This window comes from Vitis vinifera, chromosome 11 (genome assembly GCF_030704535.1).
Source record: "Vitis vinifera cultivar Pinot Noir 40024 chromosome 11, ASM3070453v1".
In the NCBI taxonomy this organism is placed as follows: Eukaryota; Viridiplantae; Streptophyta; class Magnoliopsida; order Vitales; family Vitaceae; genus Vitis; species Vitis vinifera.
The window spans coordinates 4,396,859-4,417,800 of NC_081815.1; the positions used below are offsets into that span (position 1 = coordinate 4,396,859).

The 20,942-nt window shown below is 36.4% G+C and overlaps 2 protein-coding genes and 1 non-coding gene across 4 annotated transcripts; 2 read left to right on the plus strand and 1 right to left on the minus strand.

Moving 5' to 3' along the window:
* Window positions 1–1,324: 1,324 nt before the first annotated feature.
* LOC100252442 (uncharacterized) lies at window positions 1,325–3,898 on the plus strand. 2 transcript variants are annotated; one of them, XM_002285097.4, is made up of 5 exons: window positions 1,325–1,450; window positions 1,548–1,674; window positions 1,758–1,861; window positions 3,410–3,541; window positions 3,646–3,898. In XM_002285097.4, exons 1-5 carry the CDS (start codon window positions 1,448–1,450, stop codon window positions 3,670–3,672), a joined length of 393 nt encoding a protein of 130 aa, XP_002285133.1. In that variant the 5' UTR covers window positions 1,325–1,447; the 3' UTR covers window positions 3,673–3,898. The 2 variants fall into 2 exon arrangements, with proteins under 2 accessions (XP_002285133.1, XP_059596672.1); XM_059740689.1 differs by having other exon boundaries at window positions 1,334–1,450; window positions 3,410–3,898.
* A 1,130-nt stretch (window positions 3,899–5,028) lies between these two features.
* TRNAS-AGA (transfer RNA serine (anticodon AGA)) lies at window positions 5,029–5,110 on the plus strand. The gene has a single exon. It is a non-coding gene; the product is annotated as a tRNA-Ser (tRNA).
* A 306-nt stretch (window positions 5,111–5,416) lies between these two features.
* On the minus strand, window positions 5,417–7,972 carry LOC100256028 (pentatricopeptide repeat-containing protein At4g32430, mitochondrial). The gene has a single exon (XM_002281917.4). The coding sequence runs from the start codon at window positions 7,854–7,856 to the stop codon at window positions 5,535–5,537; it is 2,322 nt and encodes a 773-aa protein (XP_002281953.1). The 5' UTR covers window positions 7,857–7,972; the 3' UTR covers window positions 5,417–5,534.
* Window positions 7,973–20,942: the final 12,970 nt, after the last annotated feature.

The window sequence follows — 20,942 nt, forward strand, 5'->3', positions numbered from 1 at the left end:
AAATGTTTTCTTAAAAAGTGTTTTAAGGAAAATCACATATGAAGTGTTTTTCTAAAAAAAATTACAAGTAATTTTTCAATACTATAAATGATTTTTCAAAATTTTAAAAGTATTTCCTAATTTTTGTCAAACATCTAATGTTTTGAAATCATTGCTAAATGAACTCTAAATTTAAGTCAAACCCAAATTAAGTTCAAACTATTTGAGATCATAGGTTAAGACCCAAATCATACCAAGGTCCAAACCACTACAAGGCCCAAGTTAAAACAAAGCTCAAGTCAAGTCAAAACTCAAAACTAAATTTAAGACAAACCCAAATTAAGTTCAAGTTATTTTGAGATCAAGTTGTTGAAGGCCTTAGTTCAATATTATTCAAGTGAAGACCCAAATCACAGCAAGGCTCAAACCATGACAAGGCCCAAGTTAAGACAAAATCCTCAAGACAAAACTCAAAATTAAATCTAAGTCTAACCCAAATTAAGTTCAAACTATTTGAGATCAAGTTTTTTCAAGCCCTCAATTAACCATTATGAAAAGAATAATAAGAGGAGATAATAGAGACTGCACCCTATATATTACTTTTTCAAATCAATAAAAATCAAATTTAATCATGCATAATTTTTCATGAAAGAAAAATTTGTATGTAAAATATTGTCATGGTTTTCATACCATAACTATCTTCACAATAGACAAGATGCAATTCATAAAGTTATAACACATAAGATTGCTCCAAGATTAGTGAATAACAAAAGATATGAAGCTGAAAATCAGACAAAAGACGATCGATTGATGAAAAAAGGAAATAATATTTTAGAGAAGATATCGTGAACATATGGAAATTGAAGATGAAAATAATAATACATTGCTCAAGAGACATCAAAGTTGAATCAAAGAAAGAATGAACCATTAAGTTCCCTTTGGTCGGATAAAAAACAATATAAGAAAACTAAACATTGAATCTTAAATTTACAAATACTTCTACTTTAAGTTCGATTAAGGATTCAAAAACTTTTTTTTTATGTATTTATATGAAATTTAAAATAGTAAATATGATAAAATTTTAAGATAACAATAAAAAGGTAAAAATAAATTTTTATATTTTTATAAAAAAAATGAATAAGTATATAACATAAATAAGTATTATAAAAACTTTAAATTCGATTTGGGTTAAGCTCGGGTTGTTTCAATCTTGATCTGAACTCCAATTGAAAAAATCTAATCCAAACCCAATATGGTATTAAAATGGTTGTCCAAACCCATTCGGATCGGGTAGTCAAAACAAGTCCAAATATCCGATTCGGATCAGGTTGGTTTATATCAACCCGCCCTAGTTGGGTTCATATATAATTTGGCTTGATGCGGCCATAAACCCTTACTCATATATTTTGTGTGACCTTCGTTCCACGAAAAACCCTAGCCCCTCTTCTCCCCCAAGAAAACAACAGCAATGGTACTTTCTCTCTTTCTCTCTCTGTGATCATCCTCTACTCTATGGAATTTTTTTGTGTGGTTTATCATCGTTGTTGTTGTGATGTTGTTGGTTTCAGACAGGTGCAGGTGAAGCAGTAAATCCAAAAGCATACCCACTTGCGGATGCGCAACTCACCATAACTATTCTGGATCTCATTCAACAAGCTGCCAACTACAAGCAGCTCAAAAAGGGCGCTAATGAAGGTCCCTTTCTGCAATAACTCTATTTATATAGCTCGATTTGTTTTTTCTATTTCATAATATTTATACGTGCTTTGAAATTTCAGCAACCAAAACCCTCAATAGGGGTATCTCTGAGTTCGTAGTTATGGCTGCTGACACGGAGCCCCTTGAAATCCTACTCCATCTTCCTTTGCTTGCTGAGGATAAGGTACCGTGTATTGGTGACGAACTGTTATTTGGTTTTTGATTTATTTTTGGTTGTACTCTTTGAATAAGTCATAAGCGTTTGTAATTGATAATGTGTTTTGGGCAATTTAATTGCTAGGGTTGGCAATGGGATATGAATTTCCCATTCATACCTTCCTTGGTCAGGTTCTTGGCGACTTCGTTAGTGGTTATGCCCATCATCTTAATCAGATGATAACATTCAGGCATTTAGAGCTCGAGGCAAATTTTTGGCCTTTTTGATGGAATTTTTAAAATGCATATTAACCTAGATTCCTAGAGGCAAAGGGGAATATCCTACTGGTATTTTTGGTTAAAGATTGAAAGAGAATTTTCTAATGATTATATTCTAGCCTTTAACATGGTGGATATTGGAGAGATGAAAACTCATCCATCTCTTAGTTGTTGTTATTATGGAATGATTTAACTTTAAGATAGCTCATTTGGTAGTGGAAAGACCAATGCCAGTAGTTGGGCTTCTTTCTTCTCTAGAAAGATGAAAGAGATGGTGGTAGATGATTTAGGGTGTTTTTCATTAGGTAGAGATCTTCCCAGATGACTGTTTAGACTTTCAGTGCTTTCTATGTTTTTGTGGGTTTTGTTTAATATTGAGATTTTTCCTTGTTATTTTGTTATGTCATTTGATGTCTTTCTTTTTCCTTGTGGGTTCTTTTTTCTTGTGTGATAAATAGTGACAGTAGGTTTTGGGTAGCACATTTGCATAATATGTATGATTATATCATAGTATAATTTCATTATTTATGTCAACTGAACACTTGGCAAAGTCTGCAGGAGTTATATCATCAATTGGAAGGGAGAAAAATGACTGATTGATAAGTGAATTGTTTAGGGGCCATTTTGTTAGTTTTTGGGTCATTAACCCTATTCTCAATAATGATTGCATATGAAATCTGATGGGATTATGCTGTGGAAAAGGTTAATGCTGGAAGCACATCAAATAATTCACGAAACATATTATCCCGAGTTATTTTCTCCTTGGGCTTGTATATGCAGTTTCTATTATCAACAAGGAGTTTTTCCTTTGGGTTGACATTAACCTCCAGTGACAGGACTGACTGACCTCTCCTTTTTTTTCCCTCTTTTTTCATGGGCAGTTGTGGACGTGTGGTCTTTTCCAGTCCATATACAATTTTTTATGGAATGGTTTACCTCAGCTGGGAGTCTTAGATGTTTTCTCAACTAGCTGGTTTCATCTATTAATTATTATTTTGTTGGCCCAAAACTGCATTTGAGCTATAAAGCATGTGTGGGGCACCTATTCCAATTTCTTCTTCTTTCATACGCAATACATGGAGTCTGATTTTTTTCTTTTGTTTTACAAGTTTTCTGAAAACAAAAATTCTTAGAACTGCATATGGATTTCCAGTAAGAGAAGTCATATTTTTAGGATATAGTTAGTTTTTGGATTCTGTTGAAACATTTTTATAGATATTTTCAGAATTTTGTTTCCTTGCTAGTTCAGAATAATTATAATGCATTCATAACAAGTTCTGATTCTTGAATTTGGCAGAATGTGCCTTATGTATTTGTCCCTTCAAAGCAAGCACTTGGCCGTGCATGTGGAGTCACAAGGCCTGTCATTGCCTGTTCGGTGACTAGCAATGAGGGAAGCCAACTGAAATCTCAAATACAACAACTCAAGGTACCTTGCCGTCAATATCTTCTGTTTTTCAAATTTTTTTGTCAAATTTTACTTACAGTGATTTTGATCTGGCAGCTGAATTTTTTTTTTTTCATGAAATGCAGGATGCCATTGAGAAGCTCTTGATCTGAGAAATATGGAATCTCGTTTCGGTGTGATGGGCCTCTTGGATCATAGTAGAAGTAGCAGCTCCTTTAGAGGCTTTGACCTAATGTAGTTGTTGTGCCACTAGGGAATTGAGCTCTTTCATTGTGACATTTATCAAAAATTTTATCCTCCATGGTTTTCCTAATTTAATATGAGAGAATATTTGGATATATATTTGCCAAAGTAAGGATGAATGATGCTTTAAACTGATCTTAGTAGTGTGTTTATGCTAAGTCTGTTGGCTGTGTTGTTTGGTGCTTTAAGATGGTTATGTATTTGCTCTTCCTGAAATACAATGTGCCACTGTCTTGGACTGGGTAATCTGGTATTAGAAATCATTCTAACTTCCGCAAAATGAATTTGATTAGCCACTTGGGCAGATGATTTGGGCAGGTCTTTTTTATTTTTTATTTTTTTAAATGGGTATGATTTGGGTAGTTTGTAACAAGCTTGTGGTTTTTCTAGTTTGGTTGGGATGAGTGACCTATCATATAGCATAATGAATTTGGTTGGGATGTTTGTACCGTAGAACATGCTATGTGATCATGTCTATATTCAAACGTATTTGTAGCTTTCACTAAGTATTATTATCTTTCTTTTTCCTTTTTAATGTATTGTGTTGGATTAATGTAGATATTAAGTTTAAGTTGTTTACGGCTATGGATGGGGTTGGAATGGGTGATCATCCTGATCACATATCTCCCACCCCCTCCCAAAGAAAATTTTAAATGGGGTGGGGATAATTTTCATACCCACCTCATTAAATATTTTTTATTTAATTGTACATAATTAGGTCATTTGACCCAAGTTTGGTCTAAATACCTAATCTATAGCAAACTCATATGGGTATTTTTTGACATCTGTCTCATGCCATCCATACTTACAATTGCAATGAACTGATTATCTTTTCGATAAAATTTGCTTGAATGTTGGGTTGTTTATTATGGCTTGAGCACCTGTTTGATGGGTGGTAGGAGGAGAAGATGAGAGAGTTTGTGCAGATGTCACGTGTCTACTGCTTTTAACAAAAAAAAGGCAAGCCTTTTCTGCCCGTAAACCTTAACGGGTGAAACTTAATAGCAAAAATTTTAAAAGCAAATACATTAAAATTTCTTATTTCAATAAATTTAAAATGGGAAACTAATATGTACGATTCTTTTCAACATAATAATACTGGTGCCAAATGCAAAAAAACATAAACAAAATGCACGATTTACATTTTGTAATCAATGAGGGCTAAATTGGAAGCAGAGATATAGAATCCATAAATAAAGTTGTAAATCTTTTTGGATATGATATGAATATATTATATAGAAAATAATCACAACTTCAAGCATATTGTGGGCGTGCCGGAGTGGTTATCGGGCATGACTAGAAATCATGTGGGCTCTGCCCGCGCAGGTTCGAATCCTGCCGCCCACGCTTTTTCATTTTGCGTTGCTTCTACTTTGAATGTGAAACTTCTAAAGAAACTATCAACACAATATTTTTGGTTTCAGAAAATATCAAAGAAAGAAAAAATAATTTTTATTTTTATTTTTATGTTTAATTATATCATAAAATATATATATATAATTAAAATGAAATAAATTTGAAATAACATATAAAAATAATTTATAAATTTAAATCATTTTTTTTTTTCCTTCACCTTTCCACCTTTTTCTTTTATTTTACTTTTCTCCTTTATTTTTTTTCATTCCCTCGAATTTTTCGTAACCAAACATACTCTTAACCATAATACATCGCTTTAAAAGGATTTGAGGCAATCGTTTCACTTTTAACAAGATTTGAGGTAGTCAGTGACGGTTGTCAACTTATGTTGTTACAAAGACCCTCTTCCTCTACTTCATGTTGTTACAAAGACACTCTTCCTCTTTCTCTCCTTCTCTAAAAATTTCATTTCTAATCCCAGTGTTTCCGCCATCCTATATATCTCCTCAGACTGAGGGTGGAACTTGTCATCTGAGGAGAACCCATGCAAATACAAGGAACCATCAGCATCACCCACATCCACCCAACTAAATCCTATTTCCTTCCTCACTCCCCTTTCTCTCATCCCTTTCCTTATTTTGGCTACCTTTTCCCATTCCCCCTTCTCTGCATACAAGTTTGACATCAACACATACGAGCCTGACCCCATTGGCTCCATCTCAATCAAATCATCAGCTACCCTTTTAGCCATATCAACATTCCCATGTATCCTACAAGCCCCAAGCAAGCTCTGCAATACAGATAATCCTGCTCCTCCAGGGATCTGACCCACAAATTCCTCTGCCTCCTTTAGTCGTCCTGCTCGGCCTAGCATATCCACCATAGAAGAATAATGCTCCGGTGACGGTTCAATCAAATGGTCTTTCACCATCGAGTTAAAAAGCTGGTAGCCTGTATCAACCATCCCCTTTCGCCCACATGCTGTTATTACAGCAAGGAAAGTGATAGAGTCAGGTTTTACTCCTTCCCTCTCCATGTCCTTGAACAAATTCATTACTGCTTCATAATCTCCATGCCTTGCATGGGCAGAGATTATTGCTGTCCAAGCAACTTCATTTTTCAGAGGGGTTTCACTGAAAACTCCCAAAGATTCACAAATGCTCCCACGCTTTGCATACATGTCAAGGAGTGCACTCGAGACAATTGGATTGGTGTTTAAGCCGAGTTTTAGTATATGAGAGTGGCACCTTTGCCCATGTCTCATAGAGATGGCTTCGGCAGAGGCAATGGAGCTCAATACACTGCCAAATGTGAATTCGTTTGGCCGGGACTCCATTAGTGCTGACAAGAATGTTTGTAGTGCCTCTTGCCACAGTCCATTTTGGGCATATCCTGAGATCAAAGAATTCCATGATATGATTTCTCTGTAGTTAAGCTCCTCAAAAACCTTCATTGAGTCACTCATGGACTCAAATTTAGCATACATGGTGATTAGGCTGTTGGAAACATTCAGTTCTGACAAAAAGCTTGTCTTCACACAAACCCCATGAATCATCTGGCCTTCTTCCACCAAATTCTTCATTGTTATGGCATGAATTAATCCAACAAATGTAACATCATTTGGATAAACACCATCCCTTCTCATCTCATTGAAGAGAGACGTGGCATCTTCTTCACTTATTGAAATCATGGTTGTCCAGGAGACTACATTACGATCGATAATGCTCTCAAACACCAACTTTGCATCTTCAATGTCTTCACACTTCGAATACGTTGAAATCAAAACATTACAAACCTTAACATGGGTGTCATATCCAATTTTCACAGCCAAACTGTGTATTTGTCTCCCAAGCTCGAACTCTTTTCCATGGCCACAAGCTGAAATTGCACCTGTAAATGAGACATGATCAAGCTTCATTCCTTCTTTCAGCATTTCAAGAAAAACCAAAATCGCCTCTAATCCAGAATTTCCCTCTTGGGCATACCCTGAGAGCATTGCATTCCATGAAACCAAATCTTTATTGCGCATTTCATCAAACACTCTCCTGGCTTCCACTAGACGACAGCATCTCGAATACATTGTAATAAGGGCATTCCCAACAAAGACTTCGCAATCTAACCCACATTTTAGTATACGTGAATGCAGCTGAAATCCAAAAATAAATCCTTCATGGTCAGAACAAAAGGCAAGAACAGTGGTACATGTCACCGCATCGAACGCAACTCCAGTGAAATTCATTCGAAGAGCAAAATTCAACGCATCATCGCTCCTCTGAAACCCTGAAAGGACGGTGTTCCAAGAAACAATATCGGGATTATTCAGATTCTCAAACACAACCAACGCTCGATCAAATAGTCCAGCTTTACAATACATGTTCATCAGAGAATTTGGAACCGTGACATGAGAAATGAACCCAGATGAAATTGCGAACGCATGAATCTGACACCCGAGTTTTGAGTCGCCACAGCAAGCCTTAAGCACAATTGCAACCGTAACCTGGTCGATGTTGCCCACGAAACCCCATTGAAGCTGTTTCTTGAAGAGGTCAAGAGCTTCAAGGCTAAGATTTCTGCGTAGAGCTGTGAGCATGGAACGGTTGAGAGAGGCAATGGTTGTCTGAGGACTTTGGTCGAGCGGTTGGTGTACATGCTTAGATGAGTGGAAGTATTTAAATTGTATTGACCGTTGTTGGACTACTCTGTGAAGAATTTTGAAAGGCGGGTGGCGAGTGATCATCAATATACGACACCGTTTCAATTTGCAAAACAAGAAGAGTTACGGCGAGATAGAACCCTTATACCTTCACAAACATGAAGGTGTCTTGCGGTTTGTCTTCTAATAAACAGTCTTATTAACACCTATCTATGTTATTTTAAAATCACGAAGATTTTGATTTCACAGTGTTTTTAAAAAATTAAGTGTATAATAAAATTTAAAAAATGAAAAAATTACCTATAATATTTCATAAAAAATTATTTAATAAATAATTCTCTCAAAAGTATTTTTATGGAAAAATACTTCAACTTAAAACATTTTAAATAATTTTTTTTGAGAGAAATATTTATAAAAATTATTTCTAGAGATCCTTTAAATTCTTTAAATTATTTTTTAAAACTTTGTTCCCCATCTAACTAGAAACCTTGGCTTTAATTAATAGGTAAAAAAAAATACATGTTACCCATTAAAAAAAAAAAGAAGTCTATTTTAAATGTTATTTAAATAATGACATTTCAAAAAATGTTCTCCCATGCAAAAAGATAAGAGTATGTTTAATAATATTTATATTCAATAATAAAAAAAATATTTTTAGAATAATAATCATTCAAGTACTTGTAAATAATTTTTAAAAAGCGTTTTTTAAATTTTACGAAATGGTTTTTTATATTAAAAGTGTTTTTAGAAAACAATCAAATATCAAGAGGCTGTTGAGCTAAGAATTCAATGAGGAGACTGATCAATTTGAGAGAAACAACGGCCCCTCCTCCCACCAATTTTTTTTTTTTTTTTTTTTGAGAGATTGATTATTTCGAGTTCCCAAAAGACTTGGAAAGTCCTCACGTTCAAATGTTGATATTAAGTTGCTACCATGGTTTCGAGAATCTAGACCATCAGCAAAGATGATATCCTGGAAAGGAAAACCCGTTGACCTATATATTTTTGGTAGCAAACACTACCCATATTCTCTATCAATCTCCTACCAATCTTGCTGTAATATCCATATTCTCTATCAATCTTCTACTACCAATCTCGGTGGTAATTTACAACTCACACATACCTCTTGTAACCTGTATATAATACAATGAATCACAAAGGAATAAGGAGGCTCTTATTTTCCTATTCTTTCTGTAAACCGAACATGGTATCAGAGCCATACTTGCTATAAGCAAGCTTTGCACAGCACGTCCAACAACCTTGATCATCATTCCAATTTTTTTTCTCTCTCTCTATTCATAGTTGTGAATCATGGCTGATAACTATGCATCTTGGAGAGCCCAATTCACTAATCTTCTATTTGGATATGATCTGTTGGGCTGCCTCAATGGCACAACTCTTTGTCCTCCCGAAACCATCCTGCAATCTGGTTCTACAACACCTATCTCCAATCCTGAGTGCAAGTTATGGAAACGACATAATGATTACATTCTCCATGCCATTCTTGCATTAGTCACATGGGCTGTTGCCTCACTTATCTCCTCTACAACAACTTCTCATGAAGCATGGCAGAAACTAGAGATCACCTTTGCAAACCAATCACGAACCAAAATGCTTAGTTTACATAATATTCTGATGAAGACAACAAAGGGTTCTCAATCCATTGTTGAATACACGCAGACCATCAAAATCATTACCGATGATCTTGCTCTCATGGGCTATCCTCTCAGTGAAGATGAAATTATCCTCCATGTTCTCAATGGGTTGGGCAATGATTTTAAAGAAATTAGTGCTGCCATTTGAGCCAGAGACTCACCAGTGACATTCGAAGAACTTCATGACAAATTACAGGATCAAGAAACTCTTTTGAAGCAAGATGACACTAGCAAGGAAACTCCATCAATCACTGCTCAGTTTCATCACAAATTCACTAATCATAAAGGAAGTAGTGAAAAATCTGGTGGACATTCGGGAGGTAATTTCAACAACAAAGGATCAACCAGTAACTTAGGCAATAGAAATATCTTTGACAGTCAGGGAAAAAAATATTGTTCAAGGTAATCATAAATTCTCCAATAAAGGAAATCACCATCCCCAATAGCATTTCCTTCATAGTATTCTTGGCGTCCCAACAATGGTACCAATCAACGCCGAATTATTTGTCAACTATGTGACAAAGCTGGCCACAGTGCCAAGGTATGTCGTTCCCGACCACCACCACGCTTCTCACCTCAAGCCAACTACATGGCTAGAGATCAAGCTAACGACAGTACCACTTGGATAGTTGACTCGAGTGCCTCTCATCACATCACTTCGGATCTTCAAAATCTTTCACTACACTCTAATTATGGTGGTTATGAGAACATTATGATTGACGATGGTAATGGCATTCCTATAACTCATGTTGGTTCCACCACAATCGAAGCACCCACAACCACTTTTTCGCTTGACAATGTTTTGTGTGCACCCTTGATTAAAAAAACATTCTTTCTGTTTCTTAATTTTGACATCAAAATAACACATCTATTGAATTTTTTACTGTGAAGGATTTAAGCACGGGGGCATCCTTGGTGCGAGGCAGGAATAAAGGAAATGTCTACGAGTGGCCAACGTCATCCACAACCTCCACAACCAAACCACATGTCTTTCTCGCCAACAAACCCACCATGAAGTCCTGGCATTGTTGTTTTGGTCACCCCTCATCTCAAGTCCTCACCAAGCTATTTTATACTCAAGCTTTACCTGTGTCTGCACCTCGTATCTTCTCTTTTCATTGTGACTCTTGCCTTAGTAATAAAAGTCACAAATTGCCTTTTGGCACCTCATCAATCTCGTGTACTAAGCCGTTAGAAATTATTTACATAGATGTTTGGGGTCCTGCACCAATAATTTCATATGATCATTATCGTTATTATGTGATTTTTGTGGACTATTTTACAAAATATACATGACTCTATCCACTTAAACATAAATTTGATGTCACTTCTATCTTTGAACGTTTCAAAACTATTGTGGAAAATTACTTTGCAACCACCATACAAACAGTTTATTCTGATGGTAGTGGAGAGTATCAAAGTCTTAGTCATGTCCTTTCTCATTTTGGTATTCAACATCTTAAGTCACCACCTCATACACCCCGAGTCGTTGTTACAGTAGAACGTAAACATTGTCATGTGGTTGAAACTGGACTTGTTCTTCTCCATCATGTGTCAATGCCACTTTACTTTTGGATTTGTGCATTCCAAATAACAACCTATCTTATTAATAGGTTGCCAACTCCAATTTTGGGTCACCAATCTCCTTTTGAAAAACTTTTCAAGAAACGCCCCAACGACACAAAATTGCGAGTATTTGGATGCTTGTGTTACCCTTGGCTTCATCCTTATACGTCTCACAAACTTGATCCTCGTTCTTGTCCTTGTGTGTTCATTGGTTACTCTTTAGAACATAATGCTTATTGTTGCTTTGATCCTATGTCCCATAAACTATTTGTCTCCCGTCATGTTGCATTTGTGGAATCAGAATTCCCTTTTCATAATCTTTCATTAAAGGTAAATAGGGTCACAAACATAAGCCTCTCCCATTGGTCTCTCCTTGACCAGCCTACCCACTTTCCAATTCCGCATACCCATACATTCTCATCTCATTCACCAAACACAGACCCACCACACATAACTCACTGTCTAGCTAATGACTTGGTTCACTCAGACTCCACTTTTTCGTCTCGTACCAATGTTGGCCACTTGCATGACCCCTCACAGGTAAGTTAGTTCTCCGATTTTCCTTTATTATATCCCTCTCACCAAAACAACTCCTCCTCACACCATGGTCACAACATGATTACTATAGGCCAAAATAATATTTTTAAACCCAAACAAATTCTCAATTTGAGTGCCACCACCCCATCATCCAATGAGTCCTTTGAACCCACAACCGTCTCCCAAGCCCTAAAAATTCCTCATTGGCGACAAACAATGAGTGAGGAATTTGATGCCCTAGTTCATAACTCTACCTGGACCCGTGTTCCTCATAACCCAACACAAAACATTGTTGGGTGCAAGTGGATTTTTCATATTAAACGGAACCCTGATGGCTCAGTAATGCGATATAAAGCTCGCCTTGTTGCTAAAGACTTTCATCAAAGACTTGAAATTGATTTCTCAGACACTTTTAGTCTAGTGGTCAAGCTAACAACAATTCAAATCCTTCTTCACTTAGCTGTCACTTATGGTTGGGCTTTACGCCAATTGGATGTTAACAATGCATTTTTGCAGGGAACTTCAGTTGAAGATGTTTTTATGCAGCAACCACAAGGATTTCATGATCCTCAATTCCCACAGCATGTCTGCAAATTACAGAAAGCTATCTATGGTCTTCATCAGGCACCACGTACATGGTACACAGAACTCCAAAATTTATTTCTATCGATTGGGTTCATCATCTCCAAGTTTGACAGCTCACTCTTCATCCGTCGCCAAAAAAAGTTCACTATGTTCCTTCTTGTTCATGTGGACGACATCATCATCACTGGCACCTCCTCTCAACAGGTCCAACAATTTATTACCACCCTAGCTCATCGTTTTTCTCTCAAAGATCTTGGTCCTTTGGCATACTTCCTTGGAGTTGAAGCCATACATACTTCCTACGACCTCTTCCTTTCTCAGTACAAGTACATTCGTGATCTACTAGAGAAACATAATTGTAGACCCTCCATTTTGTCCCTTTAACATATGTCTTTAAGTTCACTTCTAATGCTCCACAATAGTTCCTTGGTGACCCATTAATACTCATACTACTTACCTTTTTTTGAGTCACCCCGGAGACTCTGGTTGAGGGATTTATCTAATTCCATTGTGACTCTTGGCAGCCCTAATTTAGACTTAGGTTTTTTTTTCCTTCCTTTTTAGGATGGCTTTTAGGTGCATTTTTAGGATTGCACACTTGAACCCATTTAGATGCACGTAGCCCACTTAGGCCCACTTAGACACGCTTTTAGACCCATTTATATTTGCATAACTTGCATGGTTTCATGGCCTACATGACTTATGTGGATTGTATAAATTTCTTTATTATTTTACTTTATTTTATTATAAGTGTTCTAAATCATATTTCTTGGCTTTTTGAGGCACGAGGAAACGAATTGCCATATATTTTGGAATGAAGATCACCAAAATTTCAGAGAAAGGAAAGTGGCAGATTTTTTTAGTAAAAGAAAGGAAAGTTTCCTTTTGGAAAAAGGGAGATAGAATAAAAGAAAATATTGGAGGGAAAAAAAAGAGGGGGTTTTTTTTTTTTTTTTGTGAAAATGAGTACAGATAGCACGTAGAACAAAAAAAAAAGGACTGGTAGCACGCATTGGGAACAGAGGAAGAAGGAAAACAAGGATTCACCATTTTTTTTGAGGATTTTCAGAGAAGAACCATAGCACGGAAGCCAAGTAACCAAGTGGAGACTGCCCAGTTGAAGAACCATAGCACGGAAGCTAAGTAACCGAGTGGAGACTGCCCAGGTATGTTTTCAATTATTTTCTATGCCTTCTTTTGTGTTTGATTCCTGATGATTCACTGATGGTTCTGAGTAGTTATTTCATTGATTGGAATAGACATCAAGGACCACTTATTTGTTTTGTTGAATCGAAATTACTTATAAACTTGTTATGTTATGGTTGTGTTCTTGATTTCTTTGATTCTTTCTATATATAACTAAAACAAAGATTTATGTTTGGGCTTGAATGTTTGTGGAATCTTGATATAATTTCAACTAAATTTGTCTTGACGTGTTCAATTTTTCAAGCCATTTTCAAAATAATGAAGTGTGGCTTGTCTATTTACCCATCATTATCTCCTCTGCTTTGTTTTTCTTGGATTATTTTTCTTTGCTTCTGCATCTATGTATTTCTTCCATCTTCCTACATCTTGGATCATTTTCAAGAGTCCATTTTGTTACAGAATCAACTAAACCAATGGACTCTTGAAGAGAATGGTTAAGTTTGAAGACTGTTGATAACACTAGAAGTCATGTCAAGCATGGAAAAATCATCAAACTCATGTCCGGTTGATTTTCCGGGATCATGCAAATTAATGCTTCCATTTATAGGAACATCATCAGATAATTTTGTACTGCTGGTAGGAATATAAACCTTATCAGATGGTTCAATTTTACCCTTTTTTTACCATACAAAACCCAAAGAATGCAGATTCATCTATCAATCACAATTATCAGAGGAACATATTCATAGTTTAAATCCCCGAACATCGAACCCAGAATGCCACAAACGAAGAATCCTTAGGAACTATGGTAACCTCTGCATCTGTCTAACCCCAAGAAATCCCGTTTTACACAGACTTTATAAAGTTCCCACCTTTCTCGGAATATTCATTCTATTATGGTTTCTGTAGCCTAAAACACCAAAGCAGGAAGATGGAAGAAATACATAGATGCAAAAGCAAAGAAAAATAATCCAAGAAAAACAAAGCAGATGAGATAAAGATGGGTAAACAGACAAGCCACACTTCATTATTTTGAAAATGGCTTGAAGAATTGAACACGTCAAGACAAATTTAGTTGAAATTATATCAAGATTCCACAAACATTCAAGCCCAAACATAAATCTCTGTTTTAGTTATTTATAGAAAGAATCAAAGAAATCAAGAACACAACCATAACAGAACAAGTTTATAAGTTATTTCGATTCAACAAAACAAATAAGTGGTCCTTGATGTCTATTCCAATCAACGAAATAAATACTCAGAACCATCAGTGAATCATCAAGAATCGAACACAAAAGAAGGCATAGAAAATAACTGAAAACGTACTTGGGCAATCTCCACTCAGTTACTTGGCTTCTGTGCTATGGTTCTTCAACTGGGCAGTCTCCACTTGGTTACTTAGCTTCCGTGCTATGGTTCTTCTCTGAAAATCCTCAAAAAAATGGTGAATCCTTGTTTTTCTTCTTCCTTTGCTCCCAATGCGTGCTACCAGTCCCTTTTTTTTTGTTCTACGTGCTATCCGTACTCATTTTCACAAAAAAAAAACACCCTTTTTTTTTCCCTCCAATATTTTCTTTTATTCTATCTCTCTTTTTCCAAAAGGAAACTTTCCTTTCTCATACTAAAAAAATCTGCCACTTTCCTTTTTCCGAAATTTTGGTGATGTTCATTCCAAAATATATGGCAGTTTGTTTCCTCATGCCCCAAAAAGCCAAGAAATATGATTTAGAACACTTATAATAAAATAAAATAAAGTAAAATAATAAAGAAATTTATACAATCCACACAAGTCATGCAGGCCATGTAACTATGCAAGTTTTGCAAACATAAATGGGTCTAAAAGCGTGTCTAAGTGGACCTAAGTGGGCTATGTGCATCTAAATGGGTCCAAGTGTGCAATCCTAAAAATACACCTAAAAGCTATCCTAAAAAGGAAGGAAAAAAAACTTAAGTCTAAATTAAAGCTGCCAAGAGTCACAATGGAATTAGATAAATCCCTCAACCAGAGTCTTCGAGGTGACTCAAAAAAAGGTAAGTAGTACGAGTAGTAATGGGCCACCAAGGAACTATTATGGAGCATTAGAAGTGAACTTAAAGACATGTGCTAAAGGGACAAAATGGAGGGTCTACACATAATATGCTTGGTGCTAATGCAATTTCCACCCCGATCTCTTCCACTATGTCCCTTAAGTTGCATGATGGGGCACCTCCAACTGATCCCACTAAATACTGTCAAGTCATTGGTTCTATGTAGTATCTCTCTCTCACTCAACCTGATATATCTTTTATAGTGAACAAGCTATCTCAGTTCATGCACTGCCCATCCACTACTTATTGGTTTGCAATTAAGAGGGTTCTTCGATATCTCAAAGGCACTATTCATCTTGGCCTATTTCTTTGAAAGCACTCACCACTCACTCTCCATGCCTTTGCAGACGCTGATTAGGCGGGAAACTCTGATGATCGCACTTCCACATCAGCTTATGTCATGTTTCTTGGGTGTAACCCAATTAGTTGGAGCTCTAAGAAACAAAAAACAATGACTCGATCCTCCACTAAAGCGGAATATTGAGCTGTTGCTACCACCGCAGCTGAAATCAATTGGGTGCAGAACCTACTTTATGAACTTTAGGCCCAATCTCCCTCTACTCCAACAATTTACTGCAACAATGTGGGTGCTATATATGTGTGTGCCAATCTTGTCTTTCATTCTCGCATGACACACATTGCCATTGATTTCCACTTTGTTCGTGATCAAGTGTCGAAGAAGTTGCTACGTGTTTCTCATATTCATACATCTGACCAACTCGCTAACTCTCTCACAAAGCCCCTACCTCGCCTTCAGTTTTTAAATCATCGTTCCAAGCTTGGCATCCAAGATGGAAGCTCAATCTTGCGGGGGCATGAAAGGAAAACCCGTTGACCTATATATTTTTGGTAGCAAACACTACCCATGTTCTCTATCAATCTCCTACCAATCTTGCTGTAATATCCATATTCTCTATCAATCTTCTACTACCAATCTTGGTGGTAATTTACAGCTCACACATACCTCTTAGAACCTGTATATAATACAATGAATCACAAAGGAATAAAGAGGTTCTTATTTTCCTATTCTTTCTGTAAACCTAACAATCCTCTCCTTCAAACTCAAAGAACCAGGGGAATTTGGCATCCACTTCAGAATCAGTCGTCGCACAATACAGCTACTTGTTCTCATGGTCGACTCCTGCTGTGACCGTGTTGTTTAAGGTTCAAAAACTTAGAACCAGAGGCTACAAGATTTGTTTAACATAGTAAAGAGCAATATACAAAGATGCATCCACAAACCCGCTGTGGGTTCATACTGAGACAGCGTATTAGGAACATATATTCTTGGTTGACAACTGAAGTAGCATTTGGGTTTAAAATATCGAATACAGAAGGCCCCTTAGAAAATTCATATCTTAACTCACTTTTCTTGTGGGTATGGGTATCTCTTAGTCCATCATGAGTAGGCAGTAAAGCTAGAATTATTGTCAGGGCAGCGTCGCCTTGTTGGACTCTGGATCATTCTCTTTGGTGGACTCAGGACTGAATCTTTTGTCTACGACATCAATCATAGAGTTTTACCATTTATTATAAGCTCCATTAATCATACTTTTTACATATAAATTAATAATCTAAAACATGATTTGTGTGCTTGTTTGCCTCAAACTTTTGTGGAACCACGTTAAAAAGGGCATCTCCTCGGCATATAGAATGTTATATGCATAAATGCAGAAATGGACGAATTCTAATCCACCATTGAAAGCAAGCATATCCTTTACATCCAGCTGGCCACCAATACTATTTGAAAAAAGTAAACCAATAATGGTATATTGTGACAAGTACTACCTAAAAAATAACCCAAAGATAAAATGTGATAAGTTAAGACCGTAGAAAGACAAGTCAAACTTTAATCTACGTTGATAAAGAAACTTAAAACTAGCAAAGGATAAGTTAGATCACAAGAACCACTTAAAAAGATACCATAAAAATCAAGAGTGTATATCCAAAAATATCGTACGGCATGTAAATCAATCATTAATCACACATAACACCAATTACAAAATAAACTACAGATACCCAAGGAATGAACAGAGAGGGGACCTATCCCTTTTTATTTCTCGCTGATCTTTACAAAAGAAAATTTTTTCCCCTTCAACTGGAGAGACATTCAGAAAAAGTAGCATTATTCAGAGTGATACCTCAATAAACATAGCAGCGAACTCTCCCTAGACCTAACGCTAGTTGTTGATTGAATGTCCGGATAGCACGAGGCAATGAAATTGTGCTAGAGCAGCAAAAATGTAATTTTCAGTACCTACCAATCCACCATTGAAAGCAAGCATATAGAATGTTAAAAACGGCATCTCCTCGACGTATAGAATGTTATATATACCTTTAGTGTTCCATCAGTTTGCCACATAAAGTATGTCGTATTAAGAAAAGAAAGCAATAATACCTTCTAATGCTTTTCTCAATTATCATTGTCATTACTAATAACACTTTCTTGTATTTTTTTTAATCAAATTTTCCACTACTCATCTTTATCTAAGACAGCATACAATGAGACAGTCAGCAGATGAATCCATACAAAACCAAGATGTCAAAGTTGTAGAGCTGAGTGAGGATGCTATATTTTCCTTTCAGTTGTTTTTATAGCATTTAACTTCGGTCGTATTTGACATTGAATTGTATATGGCCGTGTCCATTCCCTTCGGTTTTTGGCATGACATATCACTGTGAAGTTTCCTGGAATCCAAACACCATAAGAATTTGGAAATGCGGGAGGATGATGTGATTGATGGCAAGGATTGGGCGAACCGGTGGTGCAGCCGCTTCTGCTCTTTTCACCTTTATATTTTTCTCCTAGAGCCACCTCAAATTCAATTCCCAACAATATGTGGAGTATAATAAGAGCAAAACTGAAAGTTGCACTACAGAAAACCAATTTGATTTAATGTTGAAAAAGTGCATTCACAAGATCTATATATTCTTCTACTGAATAAGTAGTTGGGGTTGGGAGAAATTCTTGTGTTTGGGACCATTTAATGGTCCTGTTTAGGAGTCTTTATCTGGAAGGTCGAAATAATTAAATGGCGGTAGCCACTCATTCTGTTGACTCCTTCTATACCATCCATCGAAATTTGGCAAGAGTCTGCGGAGTTAGGACAAAATCCAGCCACAATAAGATCAATTGGAACTAATTCTAGCACACATCTGTGTGCAGAAAACCAAATATTTCCCACTACATATTCTAATAAAATGTATGTTTCTCTTCCTCCATATATAATCTCCCATCAACAATACTTCTTTTTAACATTAGAATTAGTTCAAGTCTAAGGGCAGGAAACAATAGTAGTGTTATGATCAAGTAATTACTGATGCCAATGGAATAAAATTTTATCCAAGAAAAGAGAAGCCCTTAATTATACACTCATCAGGAATTGTAGCCCTCAAAACTGGTTGATGGTTGGCGCTAGGATATTTCAAAGATTCTCTATCGTTGTCGGTCTGAATATTTAATTATCTTTCCTTCATTTTAGTCCTCGGTGGCTAGCAAAGTTAGAATAATAATGAATGCGCGGTGTTCCCTTGTTGGACTGTGTATAATTGTCTACGAGATGACTTGAGGAGCTTGAAATGATATAATTAAATATAAGCCAGGATTTGTTTGCTTGTTTACCACAAACTTTGGGGAAGCACATCAGAAACGATATGCCCCTTAAGATATGGACATCTAAATGTATAATGCAAAATGGATCAAGAATCTAATCACAATTAAAGCAAGTTTTTCATTCTTTTTGTTTGTTTATTATGCATCACTTTACACATGGAGAATGAAAAGAAGTGGGACACTAGAACTTGAGTTCCTCTATATCAAGCATATTCCTTGGTCTCCTCAAGGATTATATTATCCTTTTACCTCCATGCAATGGCAGATATACACATATATGCCTCAAATCACATTCTATTGACCGTCCAAAAAATCATAGCGATGAGTCGAACCTCATCAAGATTCAAGACGATGATGATATGGAGATTAATGTCTGTCATAGTCAATATTTTTTGCAAGACAAAATGAAATGAGATAAAGAAACCTTGGTTAATTTTGAAAAACTTAGAATATTAGTCTCTACAAAAGCGAAAAATTTGGGGTTGGTGGAACAGTGGAACATAGGCACAATTTTGAAAATGAATTGGATGAGCAAGATAAAAAGAAGGGAGCCATAAATCTTGAAATAAAAGATTTGCTGAAATGGTGGAAAAGGATCTGGGGTGGCTTGCCCTCAATAATTGGAATGAGGCACTGTATGCAAATAATAAAGAAATTAACACACCCACCATGTACACTTGGAGCTCTCTCTCTCCAACATCTGGCCTCTAAAGGATAGAAGGAGAGGGTGGGAAACATGCAACACCAGAGTGGACAATAATCCCTACCCAGGTAGATGTTGTTGTGATTTATTCTCTTTATGTGATAAGAGTCAAAAGGGATTAAACAAATGCTTGGCTGCATATTTAGTGGAATTGTGGAAGAAAAGAGGAGGTTTAGGGGCCCATAGAAGGTTGTCTGAATATGGGGTTTGGCATTCTCTTCTGTGCAGTGGACCACTTCCTCATGTTGTATGTTGCCCTAGTGGCTGGTGGGGGTGGTGATAGCTCACATTTCTGTCTGTTGGTTCATCTGCAGATGCACTGCATATCTACTCCTCCATACATACTAACTATTGAAAATTGAGTGCACGTGCAGATCACATGGACATACAGCACATGTGGGCATATTGATAAACATGACTCTGATCCATCTGCAATAGGACTCCATTTCTTTCATGAGCCTCCTCCAATGATTTAGTCAAACCCCATTATATGTATCCTCTCAGATTATTGAGCTTGATTTTATTCATCCCACTCCTCTAGCTGACTTTGCAAGTGACCCTTCTCCCCTGCCATGATTGTCACCAAAACTGAAGAAGTCAAGGATTCTACATTAGCATGATGAGTTCTTTTTCTCCTTTTCAAATTTGCTTTGAGATGGTGGGAGTCTGGTAGGGACCCTGGCTCAATTATTAGATAAATACAGGCATCATGCACGGATGTGTAATAAGCCAGGTGTGCTGGCTGATAACTTTGTGTACAGTTGGTAGTTTGGAGCGGCTGGGGACTAGATGAATTGAAATTAACCTCAATTTCAATAATCTTTGTGAATGTTTTTCATCTTCATTTTGAGAAAGAAAATAATCATCATCATATATTAGTATTACTTTCAAATGTGTGCTCCACAAACGAGGATCACATGGAAGTTGGAAAAGAAAACATTTTCCTTTTTTCAATTACTTAATTGTCAATAGAAAAGAAGCAAATCTCATTTCTGAAAGTATGATAGGAACAAAATAGGGAGAATTCAATTCCAAACTCTATGAAAAGCAAAAATGGAATATTATTTCACTTTCGGATGCTTTCAAACAATGTCTTTCTTAGTCTAGTAATTCAGTGACTACGAGATCGATGGTGACAATCGATGGTACTCCTTATAAAGCCGCTTATTGTTATCCACATGTTAGAATCTGTATCTTTCTCTACTTTTTCCCTGATTCAAGGCTTCCAAGAATAAGGTTCAGAAAAACGCCCCTTGAATTTCTTCAAAAGAAACTTC